This window comes from Embiotoca jacksoni, unplaced genomic scaffold (genome assembly GCF_022577435.1).
Source record: "Embiotoca jacksoni isolate LCO1_2020_lvr unplaced genomic scaffold, fEmbJac1.0.p SCAF_27, whole genome shotgun sequence".
NCBI lineage: Eukaryota > Metazoa > Chordata > Actinopteri > Embiotocidae > Embiotoca > Embiotoca jacksoni.
Window position 1 is genome coordinate 6,272,909 of NW_027185378.1, and position 22,474 is coordinate 6,295,382.

Genomic DNA, 22,474 nt, shown 5'->3' on the forward strand with positions numbered 1-22,474 from the left:
ACCTCGCCTCTGTAGTGGATGATTTAACACGCAGATGTGACTGTGTGAACAGGAGTGTATGTGGTTGTTATGCACATACTTTTGTAGGTGACAGGATGTTTTCCGAGAATGTATTTTCAACAACATTGTTGCTACCAATATTTTCATTGGTATGGGCTGAATAAAAATATATATATAAAAGCAAACAATAAGTCTTTCTGTGAAGCTTGGTTATGTGTGCAAACAATTTCCTTTAAGGATTTAAAGATGCAACCTGTCTTATTGATCAACGTCAAATTCAGCTCAGATTTACTCGGCAGCAATTACTTGTTTGATTTATGAAATTATTGCAGCGTTTTCTAAATGAGCTGTGATAAATTGTATTCAACCGTGAAAACGAGTATGACGCACTCGTCACTGATATTTACAGTGAATTGAAAAAGTATTCAGACCCCTTTACTTTTTGAGAATTTGTATTGTGTTGGAGATTTTATTTTAAATGGATAAAATTGCAAATTGGTATCTCAGTTAGGACGTGTTTGAAAAGAGTTTTTGTATCTCCTCATTAGGGTCTGTGGCAGGAACATGTTTGAGTTTGCCAACTTCAGTCATTCTGTGCAAAGATGGGATAATCTGTCAGAAAGACCATCATCTCAGTGGCACGGTTCAGATGTTTCTGTTGGATTTGCTTCATAGAAACCACTCTTACGTAAAAGAGTTTGGGTTTCCCACATACAAATTTGCCAAAAAATAAATAAAAGGACTCTTGGCGAAAAAGGCTCTCTGGCATTATGAGCCAAAAATGTAGCTCTTTTGGTCAGACCTCAAGGCACCACGTCTGGTAAACATCAGGCACTGCTCATCATCTGGATAATAACATCCCCACAATGAAAAGTTGTGGTGGCAGCTTTATCATCTGGTGGTGATGCTCGGCAGCAGTGATGGAAAGACTTGTGATCCAAAACGACACTAGAGTCGCTTCAGGAAAAGAGTCTGAACATAGAACATATTTGGAAAAACCTCAAGATGGCCAATCACGGATGCTTCCCATTCAATTAGATGGAGCTAGATTCCCTGCAGATCCTCTTAAACTGCCCACTTTAATATATGAATTGCCCTAATCCAGGTATTCTCAGTTTGTAGGGATTTATCCAAGAAGACTTGACGTGGCTGCCGTAAAGGCGTCTACAAAGGACTGAATTAAGATGTCAGTACTTTCGTAAATAAGAAATTTCCATTTTCTGTTAATCGTTATTTATACATTTGCAGAAAAAATATATATGTATTTTTTCACCATGGGTTACTAAGTGTAAAAGTTTTCTGTTGCCAATATTTATATATATGACACCTATATGTTTTCCTCTAAAATGAAATTTTATACAAATCCAGTGATTGCTTTTGTTGTTGTTTGTTTTGGTTCGTTGATATTTCCTGAAGCCCAAAATGTCTTCCCCTCAACTCACATCCCAGCCTGCGTCCACCAGACTATTCCTCACAGCTTCAGTTTCCGTCGTTGTGAACATCGACATCGTCAATGGTGGCAGTGTCGGCCAGTTTAAGCGCATGCTGATTGGTTTAAATTAACCAGAGGTCTACGCCCAGTGTGACACACAATGTTGCTCATCTTTGTATTTAAAGGGAATATAGTCATGAGATACCCAAACATGGCTCATTCTGACTGCTTGTATTTACAGTTTACTCATTTTATTTGAGAAATAAGGTTCAGAACAGACCAGTAAATGAGATGTTTTGTACAGGTCCCTTGCTATTGACATGAACAAAATTAAAACGAGGACAAGAGAAAAGAAGTGGAAAGGAAAGGAAAGGGCCTCTGCATGGCAGGTACTATGTTATCGCTATGTAAGCATCAGATCCTCTGTAACTATTAATTGTGTAGAGAGCAAATTTATCTACAATAATATGAGGCCATCTTGCCAAACTGCCCCACAAATAGCCAAAAGCACTCTTATGAAAAGCCACTCAGCAAGCCATCTTCCTCCACCCCCAGCTGTCAGTCAGAAAGCAGCGTCACCTCTCAACAGCTGGTAAGGCCGGCAGGCAGGCAGTTCCTCCAGTGGCTTATCAGTTTTTCCTCAAAGCTCCTCAGTAATCAGCCGCTACAGCTACCAGTGAGTCAGCTCCAGCAGCAGCCTGCCAGCTCATGCTGTATACAACCAGCCAGCCAGGTTTCCCCCATTGCAACAGCTGGTGACCCCAAACGAATTACCCTGCATTGGCTACATTCAGCTCCTCTCTCCTAACCACGGGGACAAGAAGGGTCCCAAAACAAGGGACCCAAAAGGAGAAAGCATCATCTAGACAATATCCTCCATTCAGGCAGCAGCTTATGAGGGCAGACCTTTTTATTTTTTTTTTGTTCCATGGGTCATTCTGCTTGAATTTAACAACATTTCAAGTAGTGCTTTTAAATTCAAATTCAAACAGTAAGTCAAATTTATCTCAAGAGCAAAGTCACAAAGTGTTTTACATCAGGAAAACAACATAAAAACTAACATTACTGCCTCAAGGTTATATGCCTCTACAAACCACTGAAGTTGTACTTTACATCCATGTCTGTCCAAACTCGTACAGATGAGACATTCTAAGTGAGAATAAATCTTGAATATTGTGTGTCCTCTTTGGCCGCAACCAAAGTGTACTGCTCTGTTCAGTGCCATGAAAGGCAGCATTTACAATCAATTGCTCTTTAAGCCTCATTTGAAATGGCTGCAGGATTTATTGTGGCGTCTCCAATGGGCAGCAGCGTATCGGTCTGTGACTGTGTAGTAATTACCCATGCACTGAGGACAAAGTGAGAGACATGGCACGTGTGTCTATGTGATGGCAGAATCAGGAGGTTGGGGGGTAAAAGAAGTATAGGAGAAAGTTGTTGCATCTACTTAACAGTATCAGAGTTGTGTTCGATCTTGTGATAATTAGTATTTGAGTTTAGAAGGTGAAGACAGAGTCAAACAAAATTAGACGAAGCTGCCTTTGGGTAATTATGCAGCCCATTGATATCCAATAACCAATTCATATGGCCCTTTGGACTTTTTAACTATCACTCAAGTGCACTGTGTCACTGCTAAAGTTTACTGCCATTAATCTGCAGTACCAATACTGTTCACAGAATGCATAAGCTTGTTAGGATTTTTCATGGATTTTGAGCAACACGGTGAAATGAACAATCATATTTAGTATTATTTGAGACATTACACTTTCACCTGGACTATCACGTCGTCATGTCCCATTAAATAAAAGGCCGACCGATCTCTTTGAGAGTCTACCTGGTTTATTTGCATTATATATTATATATGATTTGCAAAATAACAAGTACAACATGTACAGATGGTAATAAAGCAAGTGGGGCATGAGTGAAGAGTATGTTTATTGGTTGGACTAATTAATACACAGGACCTCAATGTGGATAACAAATCAATGGCATCCAGACATACCAAATATACGCAGCAAGTAGTGATCCTTATTGAGTTGAATATCTTAACATTTTGATAGTGATTTTCACCTCTTTGACCTTATGTCTTTGCAACATGTGCTCTGTAAGTAAAATGGCGGATTTGCTGTTATTTCAGGTGAACCACAGGATGGTAGGACGGCTACTGGCGTTCCTAGAGGGTACTGGAGCTTCTCCTGGGTAGCCGAGGATGACCTGAGCTTTCCCAATGACTCTGTGCCCATGTCAGGTGAGTCGAACATTGTCAGCCCTTCTCAGACAGACAGACAGGCTGAGACACTTCTGTCCTCCAACAATCCTTTGCTTCCAATTGGCCCTGACACCTGGCATCAGCTCTCTATCAGCACGCATAAGCATCTCTGTCTCGCCTGCCCGCTACCATCAGCCCTGGCATTGTCTCAGAAGTGGTTTTCTGTTGCTCTGTCTTTCTGTGACCCTTTCAAGGACCCAAATAATTCCAATTTGTAGTTCTTACACAGTTTATTTGCACCTGGAGCCTGCTACAAGTCATAGACATACAATTTGTGTTTTATAACCTCCTGAAGAAAACCAGCAGGTAATAGTAGTGAAAGTATTTAAATAGAGCAGAGATTAAATAAGATATTTAGCATAGAAATAAGTAATGTCAAAGTAAAGATAAAATGTTTTGAATTTTTCAAAGCACAGTGTAAGTCTATAAAGAAAAGGTACGGATTACAAATACTGACATGTACCTACTTTCTCACAATAATATGTGTATAATATGTGTACTGTATACCTAAAGTGATCAAACGATCATCAAATGATCCAGTATGCATCAATGATGTAAATGTGATCCAAAATATGAAACTAGACGACACAAACTTACACAGCAGCAAAGAAAACAGCAGAAAAAAAAAAAAAAAAAAAAGAAAACAGGCCAATCTGAAGCCTGAGCTTTTATGTCAAAGCAATTACGTTTACACACTTTATCATTTGAAACTTTGGCAACATCTAATATGAACATACTTAAAACTGCATAATAGATCCTTTTTAAGCTAATTTATATATTTTAAGAAATCAGTAATTGAAGGGTAAACGATCGTTACTAATGGACGTCTACAGCTCTTTGTCAAGCAGGTGGAGAAAAAAAAGTCCTGTAAAGACTTGACACAGTTAAGTCAAAACTTGACATGAGATGAAAACGATTTTGAAGAACGAGATCTGAATGCCAGACCCAAATATTAAAACCCTGGGTCTGAGCATCTGCATAAGCCTGTAGGCGCATGGTTGCATCCATGTCACATCAGACTCAAAGCCCATTCCCATCACTTGGGGGCGACAGCTCCAGCAGGATTTCTTTTTGCCCCTTTCCAGCATCTTGGAGGGTGGGAGGTCATCCTGTAAGTGATGATTCAAAGTCCCGCCAGCACCAGTCTGTCACCCAACTGTTTATGAAACACATCCTTGACTGTGCGTCCCTGGGACCTTGCTTCAGCTGCTGTGGCTGTGACAGTCTGCAGTGGATCTAACTCTAATTGGTGTCACTTAGACAACAGATCACCCCACTGTTTTGAATTAATCAACCCATCATGCACATTTTTCTGTTATTTCATATCACGACAGCTCTGACCTCTTATCTCTAGTATGTGAGCAAACCAGAAGAGGAGGTTTTTTTTCTTCCTTTTTTTTGATTAGTAAATCAAAAGCAATGTGGCAGGAGGAGGAAGGATCACATCTGGGTAATAAAGCCAGATGACAAAAGTGCTGATGCAGATAAATGGCACAGTCCAGTGAAACAAATGAAATGTTGATTGAACAGACAGGAACAAATGTGCCCTTTTACTTGTTCTTTATATAATATAATTTATGATATTGTATTCTCCACCACTGGTAAATAGGTGAATTGGAGGGGTGAGAGGAAAATGTTTTCTCTCAAGTAGAAGGAGTCTTTATTTTATGAAATGTTTTTTTGTTTTTTTAATCAAACTGCTGATTCATGATTTGCAATAAGGTAGTGTAATAAAAGCTACAGTACTTTAACTTTATTTTACAGGTACTTTATTTAATTTTATTACAACAATACGTCACTAAACTAACGGGCAGAACATTTATGGCCTGCTGACTTTTTAAATTGTGTTCCTAATGATAGACAATGACAATCTTTTTTTTTTAGCATGGCTTTAAGACAGAGCCAAACAGTTTCTCACAACAATGCTGCTGAAATAGAGCTCAGAATGACTGGCGTGTTATACTTTGTTTTTTTAAATATTTCTTAATCACGAGAAGATTGAACTTTTCCCAACGGTAAAACGAAAAGAAAAGTAAAAAAAAAAAGAAAAAAAAAAAGAAGAAGTTAAATAAATCCTTTACTTAATTTTAATACTTTTAGTTTGGCCAATGTTTAAAAATTGCAGTACTTATCGAATTGACACACAAGCATCATGATAGTATTGAATTGGTAGAAAAGCATATCATCCCAGCCCTAATGTGTGTGCATGTTCCCGCCTTTTATTTCTCTTCTTGTAGGGACCAATTACTCGCTCAAGCCAAAATGGTAAAAGCCCTTCAAAGTGATGTCACTTTGATACGACTCGTGCTGCTTGTAGCGGCTTTTAAAGGTTGGGTGTTGTTGCATTGTGTTCCACGGGACAGCATCAGAGGGTGCTGAGAAAAAAAAAAGGGTTTTGAGAGGACACAAAAAATACAGCATGGTGAGCATGGCTTTAGGCTTCAACGATAGATCTCAGCTCTCCCAACAGCATCTGCTGTCCGCTGGCATTTATTACCCTCCACAAAAGCCAACAGACCGACTGGACACTCGCCACCAGCTGCCCCCATATTGTCCCAACCTCCCCCTGCCTCCATGCGTCCAGTGCCAGCCTTTAGCTGCAGGGGCTGCAGGGTAAACCGACTTCCTTATTTAAATTTCAGAACTGGTGAACCGACTTCATTGCCACTCTGTGTCAGTGATGTCCGTAATGTCGAAGCTCTCAGACATGAACTCTCTCCTGTCTCCTATCTGCAGTCGTCTCTTCCCTCACGCCATCGTCATTACTCCAGACCTATTCTCCTCATCGAGATGAATTGTCTTGGTTCAGCTGTAGCTGCCAGCTGTAACACAGGCACTCAGATGGATGCTAGCCACTTGACGAGTCACCGTTTGCTACAATAGAACATCTGCCTCACTCAGCCGGTAGTGCTGTTCTTGTGTAATGAGACACAGCAGTGGAATAAAACACATTTGCAAAGGTGGGGGGATATAAAGGATCGAGCACTGGTGCAGGTGCTTAAATACGGCATCCTCCTGGAGTCGTATCATTTAGCCTTTCCAGCCTCCACCAGTGGGCACATTGTTCCTTTTTCCTGAGCATTTTCATGTTGTGACGTGTAACTGGATCAGGCTCCTATAAGCATTTATCTACAGGAATTTTGTTGATGCAAATATATAAAAAAAAAAACGTGCAATATTTATAAGGGATTCTGATCTGGATAATAAGGCAAAAGCTGAAGTTTGATGTCACATCAAAGGTCCATTATATATTATTATACATACTTCTTCAAAGACTAAAGTGTCATTAATCGCACACATTGAACTTCCCGCTCTGGAGTAAGCTGGAGCTAACGTCTGACGGATCCTTTTAAGTGTATCAGGAGTGAAAAAGATCCACAATTTAAGATGCACAGTTGTTTATGTGATCAAGAATTTGGAATTTGGCCGGTGCCATCTCGCCAGCTGCCATCTCGATCCGATTGGAAACCCGGTGATACCTCGTCCCTCCCACCGATAGCTGTAACCTGACTGCACCACAGGCCTGTCAATCAAACAGACACGCCCCCAGAACAACAGCTTTTTGAATTGTATTTTTTCTAATTAATGACCGGATTATTTTCAGACCGACCACCGTAAAAGAAGCTTCTCCAGCTGGTTTGGCTGAATATAGCTCGGCTATGTGAACAAATGTTACGATGTCTGAGAGCTCTTGTAGCTCTCTGACACTTTCAAGTAGCTTTTAAATGGAAAAAAGGTTGGCAACATCTGCGTTAGTGGTTGTTCATTTGTTTAGATGGTTTGAATCATTGGATCCATTTAAAAAAAAAAAAATGCAATTAATCAAATGAAGGGGTCAATTTCTGATGGAAATTCAGTGACCATGTTAACAGAATTTGCTGAGAGTTGCTGCTGCTGCTCACAATGGTTTCGGGTTGTTGCTGACTGAAACGATGAAAACTCAATCTTTTTTTAGTGATTTGAAACCTTCTGTAAGAAAATGTTTATTGTGGTTTGGTTTTGCCAGTAGTTTCCCCTGAATCTTCAAGCCCTCAGATGGTTTGTTGTGAAGAATACCTCAGTGCCTTTGTAGTATAAGAGTGACTGCTATGGATAAGGTGAAGGAGGGAGTTCACAAGGAAGGGAAAGTCTGACATTTGACTTTGATCTCTTCTGATGTGGAATCACAAACTGTCACATGCAGTTGAGCCAAAAATATTGATAACTGAACCTCTTTTGCCTTCATACTTCAGACATCTCACTGCTTTTTGCTCAGTATCATTAAACAAATCACATTCGAACTAGCACTGGTAGATATGGACCAAAAGTCATATTTGCATATATTTTGGCTGAATGGCAATATATGATGTATATCGCAATATTTTCTACCAAATGGGTTGAATATTTATTTGTAAGTCGAAGCTATGAACGGTTACAGTCACTTTTTATTAACACAGTGTGATCAAAATGAAATACAAAGGAAGGGTTTCCTAGCTGTTTGAAAATATACAGCTTCTAAAAATGTAAATGATAGGTTAGGAGTTAAATAGCCTATATATTAAAAAAAAAAAAAAAAGCTCTTTCTTTGAGAATGCTCCTTCAGTTGTTTTCAACATCAAATAGATTGACGGGCTGCCGGAAGTTTATCATCTCATTTCCAGTTTGCGGCACAGCTGTTTTACCGCTCTCTCAACCCCAGTTAATTTGCTCTAGTCTTCATTACAGGAGTTAATTACCTGCATTTAAACGTAAGCTAGTTCTGCTCACCCACTCGCAGCTCTCTGCTCGCTTTAGTGGCTTTCTTGCTGATCCCACAGTTGTTTACCAGCTGTTCAGATCTGTTGGCTGCTTTAGCTTAGCAGTTAGCGACGGCTCCTCGTCCTCTCACTGGTCCATCTCCCTGCTGCTCAGTACATCTCGTGTTCCGCTATTCCTCCGCCTCCTTCAGTAACAATCAAACATGTAACTAATGTTGTTGATTTCCTTTGATGAAGCGTGGCTCCGCATCATTAAAAAGATCTTGAACTTCTGCTGGCGAGTTCTGGCCCGTCCTCTCCGCTCAAATTGATTTGCGTTACTTTTTTTTTTATAAAACATGCAGTTTGGGAACATTTCAAATAATGACACATTATGATACATAAAATGAGCTACTGTATGACTTAAAACCAGAAATGTAAGAGATAGAAAGAGACATGGACACCTATCACAGTACTTTCTCACCATTGGTAAGTAAAAAAGCTAGAGCCACATCTTATCAGACAGCCCTCTTAGGTGCCACTTAACATTAATGGAAACACTTTATTTAGACAATACAGTCTTTGTCCATATCTCTGAAGAAACATTATTGATATATCATAAGAACCATTGACCGTATATAAAAAAAAATCTGAAAAATTAGGCCAATGCGGAAGTGCCTTAAGCTGCAATACCACCGAGTGCCACTAGAGGTCGGCTCCAAAAAGCCTCCAGTTCCATAGACTCCCATTCAACTTGTCTCATAAAATCTAGTCAATGCAATTTAAAGTCAATACAATTTCTCCACAAGTTATCTCAGTTTTGTCGGCGAAAGTTGCTCTTTCTTATTAGTTTTCTGGCCGTCCATCTGAAAATGTTGTCATTAATTACATTAATTATAAAATAAGCTTCAAAAAGATGTGTTTTTGGGGGCGTGTGTTTGATTGACAGGCCTGCGGCGCAGTCAGGTGATGGCTATCGGTGGGCAGGGCGTAGTATCGCCGGTTTTCCAATCAGATCAAGTCAGATCCATCGCTCGCTCCTCCCATTCATTTGTGTCCCCGACATCAGAATAAGAGTTCTATGTTCTATGTGTTTTAGATCATCTCCTTTAAATGCCTCTCGTACCCGCTGTTTGTCAAAAATCACTTGACACTCATCGAGGCTCCAGTGCCCTGAAGAGGAAATTAATTTGCCTGGAATACCAAGGCCATAAAAAGTCAAACGGTTCCATAAATTAAATCAAACAGGCAGCATTTCATTGTAATCAAGAAATAAACATATGCATTATCTCAGCTAAAGTGTTTCATGGTGAAATTTGTCAGAATGTTTTTTTTTTACTCTTGATTCACAAATACATTGTTAGTTGTGATTTAGTTGATGTCTGCAATCCGGTGCAAATTCAGCATCTCATTTTTAAACATCTAATCGCATAGGTGTGCGCTGCTGGGAATTCACTGCTTCATTTATATAACAAATTAAGATGGCCACAGTTGGCTCACATCTCAGTGACCTTCGGACTTGTAACACGACACATCGCTCAATCTCTGCTCTGTTTGATGAATGAGGGCAGAGTCGTAGTGTCATGACAGACTCATTAGCCAATCACACACCCCTGTTAACCCAGTCAGAGTCACCGGCAACTCTGAAAATGCTCCTCTTAATTGCTAAGAAGGCTAAAATGTACTATTTTTTTATCGTTGTTTTTTTTAACAATGAATTAATGTCACTTAAAGCACCCGAGCACATTCTGATGGGCAAGATCATTACAAGCCTTGTTTACATTCATCTGCTGCTTTTAGTTATATGGAACAATCCACTTATGTTATAAAACTAGCATTGTTTGCAAAAGGGAGGCTGCATTGTTAACATTCTCTACTTAATCAAGCTGATGGGATTCGAGGGACAGGTATGAATAACCCATCAAACCATGCGTGGCATTTTTCACAAAAGCCCTCAGAAACAACATTAATCCTCGGGCTAAATTCACAAACATTCTTCGAATGCTCTCAGAGAGATCGTAATTTATCCGAAACCTTTCTTTAAGCAAGTAGTCTCAGATTAGGAATAATTCAGGAAACTTCTCAGAGCAACTCTGAGTAAAGAAAGAACAGAAACTCTTATCTTAGTAAGGAGGTGCAGTTGACGCCGTTGCTAGGTGTGACGCATTCATTTACAAGATGTGATTGGTTGATAAAAAAAATTAAAAAAAAAATGCACTCTTTGTTATAACGGGTGACATCCAGTGGAAATAAAATGAACTGCGTGCCAATATGAGGCTTTGAAAAGGCTGTTTCTGTTTGTGTGGTCATTCAGCTGATGAAGATATCTTCGCGCTGCAATCACATTTCAGGTGGCGTTGACTTACTGCGTTGAGGGGGAGAAGTGAACGTCTCAAACGAGGTCAACCACAAACATCGTGCCTGCAAGATACACTTTGTAGTGTTTCATTAAAATGCCGTCATTCAGCGTTTGAAGAATATTTCTCCACCTCGCTGTACTTCCGCAGTTTTCTCCACTGATTTTTAAATTCTTAAGCCTCTTAAAAGTCCTCCTCCTTGCTCCTAATAGTTTTTCACCTTAGGAGGTCATTTAAGGGCTAAGATTTTGTGTTAATACCTTTTATCTTTACAAGGATTTTCTCTTATTAAGAGGAAATAAAAAATGTCACAGTTCTAAAAATTTGCTTAGAATTACGTCACTAGGAGGAACTTTTATTCCTTGGAATCTTTGTGAGTACGGCCTACGATCCTCTATATTCTGTGGGCTGACGTAGTCACAGACTATTATTATATATTTTTTTTTTCCCTTTTGGATGGCAGGTTTCACAGTGACTGAGCATCACTGCAACCAGTTACCACAATATCTGGGTTATTGGTATTCATAAATTACCTTCAATTATCATCAAAACCGGTTATGCTCAGATCCCTTTGAACTGTCCTACAGAAAAACATTGAGTAACACGTCCATTAAAAATAATAATAACGGAATTATGGTCAATATTTTTTTCTGGATTCATTTTTAATGTGTTATTATTGGTTAAAGGACCGATGGAATGACATTCAGAGGAGATAATGTAAAATTAATGGAGTGTAGATCACAGAAGGAAGAAATTCAACCTTGTGAAATGATATCTCTGTGACTGCACATTGCCACTCTTTTGACTGAGCTTCGATTTCATTTCAAAACAATCTGATGACATATCTCATTTCTGTCATGACAATAGAATTAATAGCAATTCATGAAGCCATTTATTAGCTTTTCTGAAAACAGTTATTCTGTAACATATATCCCTAAATACCCATCAGATCCACTAAGAACTCTGAATTTGATGTTGTACCAAAGACTTTGCATTTTTGTTGTAACTTGAATTCTTTAATGATGTTATAATATGCAACGATAACTCCTGCAGCCAGGAGTAATGTGCCAATTTTACATTTAAAATTGTACAGGCTCTTCAAGGACATATGCAGCCCGTCCTTTTAAGAATTTGTATTGAAACCATTACTGACTTGAATGGCTCAGCTACGATGTTGATTAATGTTAAAGGAGAGTTGTATTGTGAAATAAAGGAATAGTGTTGAATCATTTTCCCATGAAGAGGTAAATGATGGTGAACCTTCATAAGTTCCTCTCTGAGCTATTATAGTTTTACATTGAGCAACTGACTCAAATTCAAACAAATTCTTTAGCAATTCCTCTGTACTTAGGAAAAAAAATTGAATAATAAAACCAACATTTTATTAGGAGAACGTTTGCCATGACTTGCTTTTAATCGACAGCGCTCAGGCAAAACGTTAGCGGCAACCAAGAACATTAAGGACACAGCAAAATGGGTGAAAAGTGTGGGAAATGTTTTAAAGGTATCCATTTCTCTAAGTAGCTCCTCTAGTTACTTTGATTAAAATGTGCAATGGTCTAATGCAGAGGTAAATGAACCACAGCTCAGGAATGTGGAAAAAAAAAAAGGATATCATTTCGTAGTCAGTGGAAATATGGTTTTGAAAAATGTCAAAGATGGAATTGTGAATGAAAGAACCGTTAAAGCCACGTCCACGGTCCTTTGACAAGTCATCTATTCTTCTTCCCTTTGCACATGCAGGAGGTGGGTGAAATTGGATGACGGGTCCAGATCTCGCTCACCACAGTTGAAACGTATCTCTCATCCCCATTTGGCAGCGCACAGAAGTGCTTAGCTTGTCAGCGTGCCAAGTGCATTTCTGCATACATGTATGATATCCAGCGGTGGGGAAATGTGAGGAGACAGCTCTGAAACGTGTCTACGTTCCTTCCCATGACTTTGTAAAGTGTGTATGCGTGTATGTATGTGACAGGTTTTTAAAAATGATTTTATTCAAGTATGTATGCAAACTGGTATTTGATTTTAACCAACAAGGTGTGATTATTGATCATTTGATGAACTCCACACCGACGTCCCTCTAGGATTTTGTTTTTTGTGATTGTTGAGATCCAAAATGCTTGAATTTTTAAGGCAGATTTTCTGAATAACTGCGACGTAATTTGCAGAATTTTAAGTGAGTTTTTTGCATAAAATTGCAAGAATTATAAAAAAAATGTTGAGAAAGAAAAATACTTTTTTTTTTTTTAAGCACTACCTGATAAGATAGTAAATATGTATTCACTTCCTTTGGTAATAATCATGCTGCACATCGCAGACATGTTTTATTTCTAATGTTATTTTATTTATTTATTCAAATTGATTTATTGAAAAACAGTGAGTTTTAAGTTACAAAAACAACTCATAAAAGCTTTACAAAACAGTCTGTGAGTAATAAAGAATAGGGACTAAAAAGGCTGTTAAAATAAGAACTTTAAAAACTGTTGAATTAATGTTAATTCAACACGCTGTTACCACAAAGATAAAGTGTGGTGTCTTACAACTGGACTTGTGTATAAAAGGATTATAGCATACAGTAATGTGTAATCACTTCCATTGATATTAAGCATTTAATTCAAAACTTATATTGTGAAGGCCACATTTCCCACAAATCCCGTCACTTTGTTTTTTTCCGCTTGTTCTGGTTTCCTCTGGTGCACAAAGTTTTATTTGGTGAAGAGAAAACAGAAAATTGCAAGCTCCCGCAAATATTACGATGCTTGCTTGAATTTTGCGTTAATTATTGCGAACACGAGATTGATATTTCCTGGAGGGACTGCTGAATTGACAATTTAGTTTGCTTATTGAATTTTAGAATTCCTCAATGTCATTGTGGCAGTACAAACTCTCCCAGGCCACATTGTACTTCAGCCAGGACCCCTGTTACACCTTGTGCTTATATTGAATTCCCATTTTTCATATATACTTAGTATTTTCTGATATGTATATTTGTATTTGAGAGTTGACCCCGGATGAAAACAAAATTTGAGTCAAACGAATTCCTTAACCATTGACTCAGGACTTCGAGCTAAAATGGCCTCAGTTAAAGTTAAAAGAAAGTTTACGTTTCCATTTTGGCCTTTCAATATGAAAGAACCTTGATCCGTTTCATTCTGAGTGTTACTGAAGCATATTAATATCTCTACTGTATGTATACAAGCATATATTTTCAGAAAAATGACTGTTGTGTCTACAGACTCCAACTCACTGCTTGTTGCCATAGCTCCCTGTTTTTGGCCCGCAGCAAATTACATTCACAAGCTGAAAGCACATACAGGTAATTCAATACATACTTTAATAAACAGAATCACCATAGCATTTAAGCCTTTTCACACATGACGTATGCATGTACATGGTCTGTTAATCATATGGATTATATTATCATCTATATGCCAAGTATCCAGTGGACTGCAAAGCTCCTGCTGAAACGGGCCTCTTTCATTTTAAAGTTGTGTGTCTGTGGCCAGAGGGCAGTCATTTGAACTGTCAGTTGTGCTAAGCGGTTGATGGCTTTGTTGTTGGCGTCTGAGAGGTCAGGTGTAGGGAGGCCAATGCGGCTTATACTGGTGAACTTGTTTTTGTTGGATAAAGTCTGCACGGTGTCAAAGCAGGGTTAGCAGTATAACAAATTAAGTGAATTGAATTATGAAAAAGCATCAGCAGCAGAAGGGGAGGTTTAACAGAAGTTTAGGGATGGCATGGAGTCTTTGCTTGCATTGTTTGTGGATCCCACATGGTAGATGTCTTATAGATTTTCTGTCTCAGTTGGCGGCCCACATTCCCAAATCAGCCCATCTCCCCTCAGCAGAACCTGCCGAGCCAGGAGTCTTTGTTTTAGCAGTTAACAAAAGATGAAATCATGATAGTGACTAATTTCAGTGTGATATATTATTTTTAAAGTTCACTTTTTGATTGGAAGCCAGAAATGTTTGGATTTCAGATTTTGTTTTTTTTTCAAATTATTATTACCTCTGCCTTTAATTATTACTACCTCTATCACTTGTATCTGTTTGTCACCTGCATCTTAGTCACTTATGTTCAGTTTTTTTTTTTTTTTAAATAGATGTGTTATTATTATTTTTATCATCTGTGCTTTTTTACATTTGAAACTTGGTGCATTAGTGTAAATAAGGCTTAGAGCCCCGCTCAGCCACATGAGCTTTCTTTTCACATATTAAAAAAAAAATGTGTTGCGAAGCAGAGTTCAGCTCTGTTTTCAGAACTGTCAACTTTTTCATTCCACAGGAGTTTGTCGGCCTGCAGTTACAGATAACCATATTGTCAAGCAGGCGGATGGTCCAATCAATGCAAACCTGAATTGCAAGTGAATGTGCTTGTTTGCATCTACATGTGAGTCAGAACAACTGTGTTAATCTCATTTCAGTGTGACGATAAAGCCTCCTACAGCTTAACTCACTGCATTGTTTCATTCTGGCTACAAAACCATTTATCAAAGACTAGGAAAGGAGCCTTTACTCCAACCTTCTCTTTTTTCATATCATCATCATCATCATCTATTAAGGTCTGCAGTGGTGATAACCTACAGCAGTCAATGTTGTTGTTGTTTTTTTTCTTTCCAAATGACAAGTTTTAAGTATGGAAATCATTACCCGTCCTGGCACTAAGTGGTTAGGAATGACCGCTGCTTTTATTCCTCCAAAGGCAGCTGCCTCCTCGAGTAGAAAGCCATGTAATTTAAGGGCAGCCTAATGCAGCACTGATGCCACCTCATTAGGTAAAGTTCCTTTTAAGCGTTCAGTCTAAATTCTCAAGTCACTGTTAAATGTGTTCCAACCGTTTTCTCTCATTTCTTAAATATTGTAGATCGAAATATTTAAGGAGAGAGATAGTTGGTAACGTAGTGAAGACTATTACTCTTAGGTCAACATGTGAAAAAACACCTTATCAAAAACTTTTAAAGACTTTCAAAAGCGGCATCATTATGAATACTTAAAAAAAAAATAGCTGGCTAGCTAGAGTTAGCTATGGCAGGTACTGAGTGAATAAAGTAGAACTGCCACACTGTTCAGTCCACTTCTATGGTTTCATTACTCATAGCCAGAGTTAATATCTCATCAACAAATGCAAATCGAGTTCATGTCAGTGTGCAGATTTTTATTCTGTCACCCCGTAGATCATACTGACTCGCGTAAATTTAAAGTAGTCTGCATAGACCTTATTTTTTTATACATGTATTTTGCGACTCCATTAGAGTAATTTTCCATAATTAACTATTTAAAAAAAAAGTCCCTATTTATCATACACTGGCCATTTATTCAGCACCTCAGTTCATCCTGTTTTAACAACTTGACATTAATGGCAACATGTGTAATACGCACTTTGGAAAAGACACGAACGGTGTTCAGAGAAGCCAACTCCACTTACACTTGGCAACGTCGGTATCTTAAGGCTGATGTTAAAAAGTCAAACCTCAAACAACAGAAAACGTGAAGGAAATCTGACCTTTCTGTTAGTTTCATCCAGCTGTTTTGTACAGATGAAAGGGATGACCAGACAATGAAGTAACTGTGAAAGGCCAAACCAGACCATCCACTTTACAAAGAGATTGTTATCAGACATCTTGACTTTATTGTGTGTTTCTTTTGGCTGCTGCTGTAGATAGTGTTGTAAATAGTTCTTGGAATCTTTTTTTTCCTCCTTGCGAGTGTATTTTACATCAAATAATGTTATGCCATCCTGCTCCAATAAAAGTCACCACTTTACATAAAGCCACCAGACTGTTTCAAATACTGCATAGAACTAAACAAAAGTGTGTTTATAGAGAAATTCAAAAGCTATTCACCAATATTTCCAGATATATCAAAACGTTCAGCAGTTTTAACAAACTGTACAAAGACTGTGGCTGGCTGAGTTATGAAGTTTGAGTGCGCTCGTTGCATTTTCTTTAGACAAAGATCAGTGCAAACCATGCCTACTGCAGACGTACTGACTTCAGATGTTCTTATTAGCTTATACTGAAACTGAAACATGAGGTTAAACGCAGCAGCCCTGTAACAGGCCACAGGCTCTGTGATAGAAGCTTCATGGCCTATCACAAAGTATCGTATCAAAAGAATAACAGCACTTTTAACACTGAGATAGTTCAGTAAGAAGTTTGGTACCCAGGTTTTTACTTGCTGAATTCAAATTTAGAAACAAAACTTTTATAAATAGAAGAAGTGAGTGCTCTTGCTGTACAATCGATATGTGAAATAGCTTCTGATTTCTTAGAGACAGGCACAAAATGGGAAAGTTTCCAACACTTCAGCACAGTGAGAGCACCTAATGAATGTTGGAAGAGTACATTTTTCCTTATCTAGACTGTGACTCTTTCACTGCATATCTGAGAAATACAGTGGGTACGGAAAGTATTCAGACCCCTTTAAATTTTTCACTCTTTGTTTCATTGCAGCTATTTGCTAAAATCAAAAAAGTTCATTTTATTTCTCATTAATGTACACTCAGCACCCCATCTTGACAGAAAAAAACAGAAATGTAGAAATTTGTGCAAATTTATTAAAAAAGAAAAACTGAAATATCACATGGTCATAAGTATTCAGACCCTTTGCTGTGACACTCATATTTAACTCACATGCTGTCCATTTCTTCTGATCCTCCTTGAGATGGTTCTACTCCTTCATTGGAGTCCAGCTGTGTTTAATTAAACTGATTGGACTTGATTAGGAAAGGCACACACCTGTCTATATAAGACCTTACAGCTCACAGTGCATGTCAGAGCAAATGAGAATCATGAGGTCGAAGGAACTGTCCAAGGAGCTCAGAGACAGAATTGTGGCAAGGCACAGATCTGGCCAAGGTTACAAAATAATTTCTGCAGCACTCAAGGTTCCTAAGAGCACAGTGGCCTCCATAATCCTTAAATGGAAGAAGTTTGGGACGACCAGAACTCTTCCTAGACCTGGCCGTCCAGCCAAACTGAGCAATCGTGGGAGAAGAGCCTTGGTGAGAGAGGTAAAGAAGAACCCAAAGATCACTGTGGCTGAGCTCCAGAGATGCAGTAGAGAGATGGGAGAAAGTTCCACAAAGTCAACTATCACTGCAGCCCTCCACCAGTCGGGGCTTTATGGCAGAGTGGCCCGACAGAAGCCTCTCCTCAGTGCAAGACATATGAAAGCCCGCATAGAGTTTGCTAAAAAACACATGAAGGACTCCCAGACTATGAGAAATAAGATTCTCTGGTCTGATGAGACCAAGATTGAACTTTTTGGCGTTAATTCTAAGCGGTATGTGTGGAGAAAACCAGGCACTGCTCATCACCTGCCCAATACAATCCCAACAGTGAAACATGGTGGTGGCAGCATCATGCTATGGGGGTGTTTTTCAGCTGCAGGGACAGGACGACTGGTTGCAATTGAAGGAAAGATGAATGCGGCCAAGTACAGAGATATCCTGGAAGAAAACCTCTTCCAGAGTGCTCTGGACCTCAGACTGGGCCGAAGGTTCACCTTCCAACAAGACAATGACCCGAAGCACACAGCTAAAATAACAAAGGAGTGGCTTCGGAACAACTCTGTGACCATTCTTGACTGGCCCAGCCAGAGCCCTGACCTAAACCCAATTGAGCATCTCTGGAGAGACCTGAAAATGGCTGTCCACCAACGTTCACCATCCAACCTGACGGAACTGGAGAGGATCTGCAAGGAAGAATGGCAGAGGATCCCTAAATCCAGGTGTGAAAAGCTTGTTGCATCATTCCCAAGAAGACTCATGGCTGTACTAGCTCAAAAGGGTGTTTCTACTCAATACTGAGCAAAGGGTCTGAATACTTATGACCATGTGATATTTCAGTTTTTCTTTTTTAATAAATTTGCACAAATTTCTACATTTCTGTTTTTTTCTGTCAAGATGGGGTGCTGAGTGTACATTAATGAGAAATAAAATGAACTTTTTTGATTTTAGCAAATGGCTGCAATGAAACAAAGAGTGAAAAATTGAAAGGGGTCTGAATACTTTCCGTACCCACTGTATAATGAGACAAGCGGCTGTATTGACCTGATGACATCAGCTTGTTAATCCTGTCTGTTTTATAATACAAGGGCCTACCTGACACAAGTCTGCTCAGTTTGACTCAATTGAACGTTCTTTATTTGTTCCTCGGGGCAATTTCATACATGGGAGTTTAGAAATAGAAGCACAAATAGAAAACTCTTTTACAAACAAAAAATAATGTTAAATACAAATATGACAATGTTAGTAAGACTTAAAGTATACAAGGATGAAGAGCAGTGCACATTTTGTTATTTCATTTGAGTGGCTTAGCGTGTTTTTGCTGGGCTTTGTGAATATTTTCTTACCAAATGGGTAGGATGACTTGTCTGTGATAATGTTCCTACTATATTTGACTAATGAAGTGAATACCAAATGTTATTCTAGTCAGATTGTCTGTTCTGTCTACTGTTCTAACTTACAAAGAGACAGATTGTATAAGACAAAAGGGAAAACTACATGATTTAGTTGTTTGTAGAAAGTATCTGTTGAATTGTACCTTTCGTCAGACCTGCAGGTATCATTATCCACCAGAATCCTGTATTGTGGACAGAGAGAAACTGTAACTTTTGTGAGTAAGTGTTAAAAACTTTGTTGCTTGATCATCATCAGTCCTTGAGTTACAAAACCTTTTGCGAATGCTGGTCCGATGCAATTTCAATTTCAAATTTTGTGTCGAACTCTGGATGTCAGCAACAAAGATCCTTAAAATGCTTCAGGAAGCCGACGGCAATGAAGCGATGAGCCTGGAGAGGTGTTTTGAGTGACGTTCGTCTTTCCGAGAGGCGGAACGTTGCCGTCCAAGACCGACAATGGCGCATCAGGTCAGGCGCACCAGCTCTACTCTGGTGCTCTGAGGCGTGTGAAGGTAAACATTCAGTGCAAATTACCTGAACTGTCCAACGTGACAATGCGCCCGCTCAAAGCGTATTGAAAAGGCACAAGTTTAATAGCCGGATTTTGCTCCCTGCTACCGCTTTTTATTCCACAAAAATCACAGACACACCGCACAACAAACGCTCACAACATATGTAAACTCAGGTGCTGATTTTGATCGACCGACGAAACTTTGAGTGCTTTCTCAGCTTGTCTGCGCTCCATTCACACACAACAGGAGCAGTCTCTGGACCTATTGAACCACCCTCGTACGGTCAATGTTACTGACAGACACTCATAATGCTCTTAGCATTACCAGACAAACACGGGAGTATTCATAGTCTGAAGATCAATGTGATAAGTGCTAGTTTCATTTTCTGACTATTTCAGCCCACCACTCATCCAGCCTGGTTCAGAATATTGTGTTTTTGTCAAAAAGCAAAAATAGTTCCCCTCTTCCAGAGTCTAGTGTGAGAAGTCATTTGAAAGTGGCCAAGGACTCTCAAACAACGATTTACCAAGCCACAGGGATGAGTCTACATGAGGTCTGTCCACAGGGAGCGAAGAACAGATTAAGGCAAAGATAGAAACTAACCCTTAATTTTCTCTGTGAGCAATTTTTTTAGGAAGGGTTTCTGTGGTTTTACAGCAGAAACACTCGAACTCCAATTACACCCAGCCCTGTGCTTGACAGCAGCAATTTTTACATGTTCACTGCACTTGTATAAACCTCTTAAACACAGTTAAATAGTATGAACTGTGATCCTAAGAAAGTTCTGCTATCAAAGGTGTTCCGTCTTAGACTGCTTCGGGGATAGCCGGGCGTCCCTGTGCAGGACGAGAATGACCGGCAGGGAATGCAAACCCAGTTAATTGCATGGGGGTGCAGCTGGAGCAGCGGGGGAACTACTCGTGCTCCGTCACCACATTTAGGTTGGTTCGGTTTAAAAAACATAGATAGTTCTGTCAGAATTTCAAATGTTTGGATCAATGTCCATGTATTGATAACACTAGCATGACTGTCAGTGACCGCAAAATGTAGTAGAGACTCTTACTGACTGAATGGTGACGTCAACATCGGTCAACCGAATGTTGCGTCCTCCTGTATCCATTTCAAATTTAAAACCATTATTTAAAGTGTTTCATACGCGGTCCAGCCATCCTGCAGTTTCTTTCCCTTCCCCAAGATAATGGCATGACAAACACTGGTGTAACTCCCTGGTTTGTGGGCTGACACACACTTGTGTTGTACTACCAAAAGAATGACGGCATTAAATCTGAAATCATCTCTCTGACAACACTCTTCCTACTTGATTTCTTTAAAACTTCAGTCAGATCTAAATCAAGCCATAGATTATTTAGCAGCGCAGGATTGTGTCACAGTTGGAAAACTGTTGAGTCTGTTTAGGCTGCAGTTAAAGTTTTTGCACCTTGTTTGTTTAAACTTTAAACTTTCAATAGAAAAAAAAAATACCAAGCACAGCACAGCATCATTATGTTTATTTAATTGAATGTCTCTTTTCCCCTGGCAATACATGTAATCAAAAGTTCCATTTGCTAATCAAACTAAACAAGGTGTTTTGAAGTGTTTTATATTCCAATCATCTTTGGTAATATATGAGCACTCATATATTCAAATATTTTGTTGGTGCCAGCAGTTTTCCTTCCTATAGGGTTCAGATGAATAAGATTGTCGTAAAGTTGTCTTCGAGATTGACTTTAGTGGCTTTTTGTTATTACATTTTTTGAGGCACCAATGAAGCTCATTTATTTTTATGATACTGTTTATGTAGATATTAGCAGTGTACAAGTCTCCCTATGTAACTGTAAATGCCTTTTCACCAGATCGCCAATGCCCTGGCAATAGCAACACATGTGACCAGCACCTGGAAGGTATCCCAGAGTTCACGTGGAGCATCGTGGCTGCCGGAGACCTGCGGGAGGAAAGGACCGAGAAGAAGACAGGAAGTCCTCAGGGTTGGGAGGAAGGTAAGAATGAAGGTATCACCTCCCCCCCTTTGCAGGGGAATTTCATTTTTCAACAAACTTTCTCAAGATACTACTTGTCATACTTTGATATTCTCTGCTCATGTTGAACTATATAAATAATCATCCATTAATTTAACATGATCACTTTTGTCATGCCAAGCTTTTTTTTTTGTTCTTTGCATTATGGGGTACGCTACCTCTAAATATGCAGTGAAGAATATTATAAAGTGGTGTTGCATGTTTGCTCTTGAGATATTTCTATAAAGTTTTCTCGGGGGGGCTGATCGTAGTTTACTAAGCCAGTATTCTCCAACATCTCTTTGGCCCCTGCCTTTAAATCTTCCATATCCTCAAGCATTATTCATTTTCACACCTTGAAAGATGAGAAAACAGTTTCTCTCGTCTTATCTCCTAAGGTGATGGTGAAGTGGAGGGAGACAGAAGGGTCTATTTATTTCCATAAAAGTTTCTTTTTATCATGAGTTACAAGTCTGACAGCAGATGGGTAGAGTGCTGAATGAAATTGGAAAAGTGAAATGTATTGACTTGTAAGAGAAAAGGATTTAGTGTGGGTGGACTGTAGAAATGATTGATGCCTGACCTGAACATCTAGTTGAAGTTGTGAATGAAGAGAGAGAATGTCTGCATGCATGTTTGTGTGTTGACTTATCTCAGTGGTTGAGGAGCCAACAGTGGACTTAATATAGTTAAAGGCATAGAGATGAAATTGTTGCAGCACAATGGCCTGCAGCATGAGTGTTCTTTGATTGAACTGCGTCTTCAATATCAG

At 39.1% G+C, this 22,474-nt stretch overlaps 1 protein-coding gene across 3 annotated transcripts in view; it reads left to right on the plus strand.

The window, feature by feature from the left end:
- alk (ALK receptor tyrosine kinase) overlaps positions 1-22,474 on the plus strand; it is a 344,308-nt gene that overhangs the window by 139,291 nt on the left and 182,543 nt on the right. Inside the window, exons 2-3 of one of the 3 annotated variants that reach the window (XM_069160956.1) lie at positions 3,570-3,680; positions 21,541-21,696. In XM_069160956.1, the coding sequence (XP_069017057.1) occupies positions 3,570-3,680; positions 21,541-21,696 (267 nt within the window). The remainder of the gene's footprint in view (positions 1-3,569; positions 3,681-21,540; positions 21,697-22,474) is intronic. The other 2 variants (XM_069160957.1, XM_069160958.1) reach the window with 2 other exon arrangements.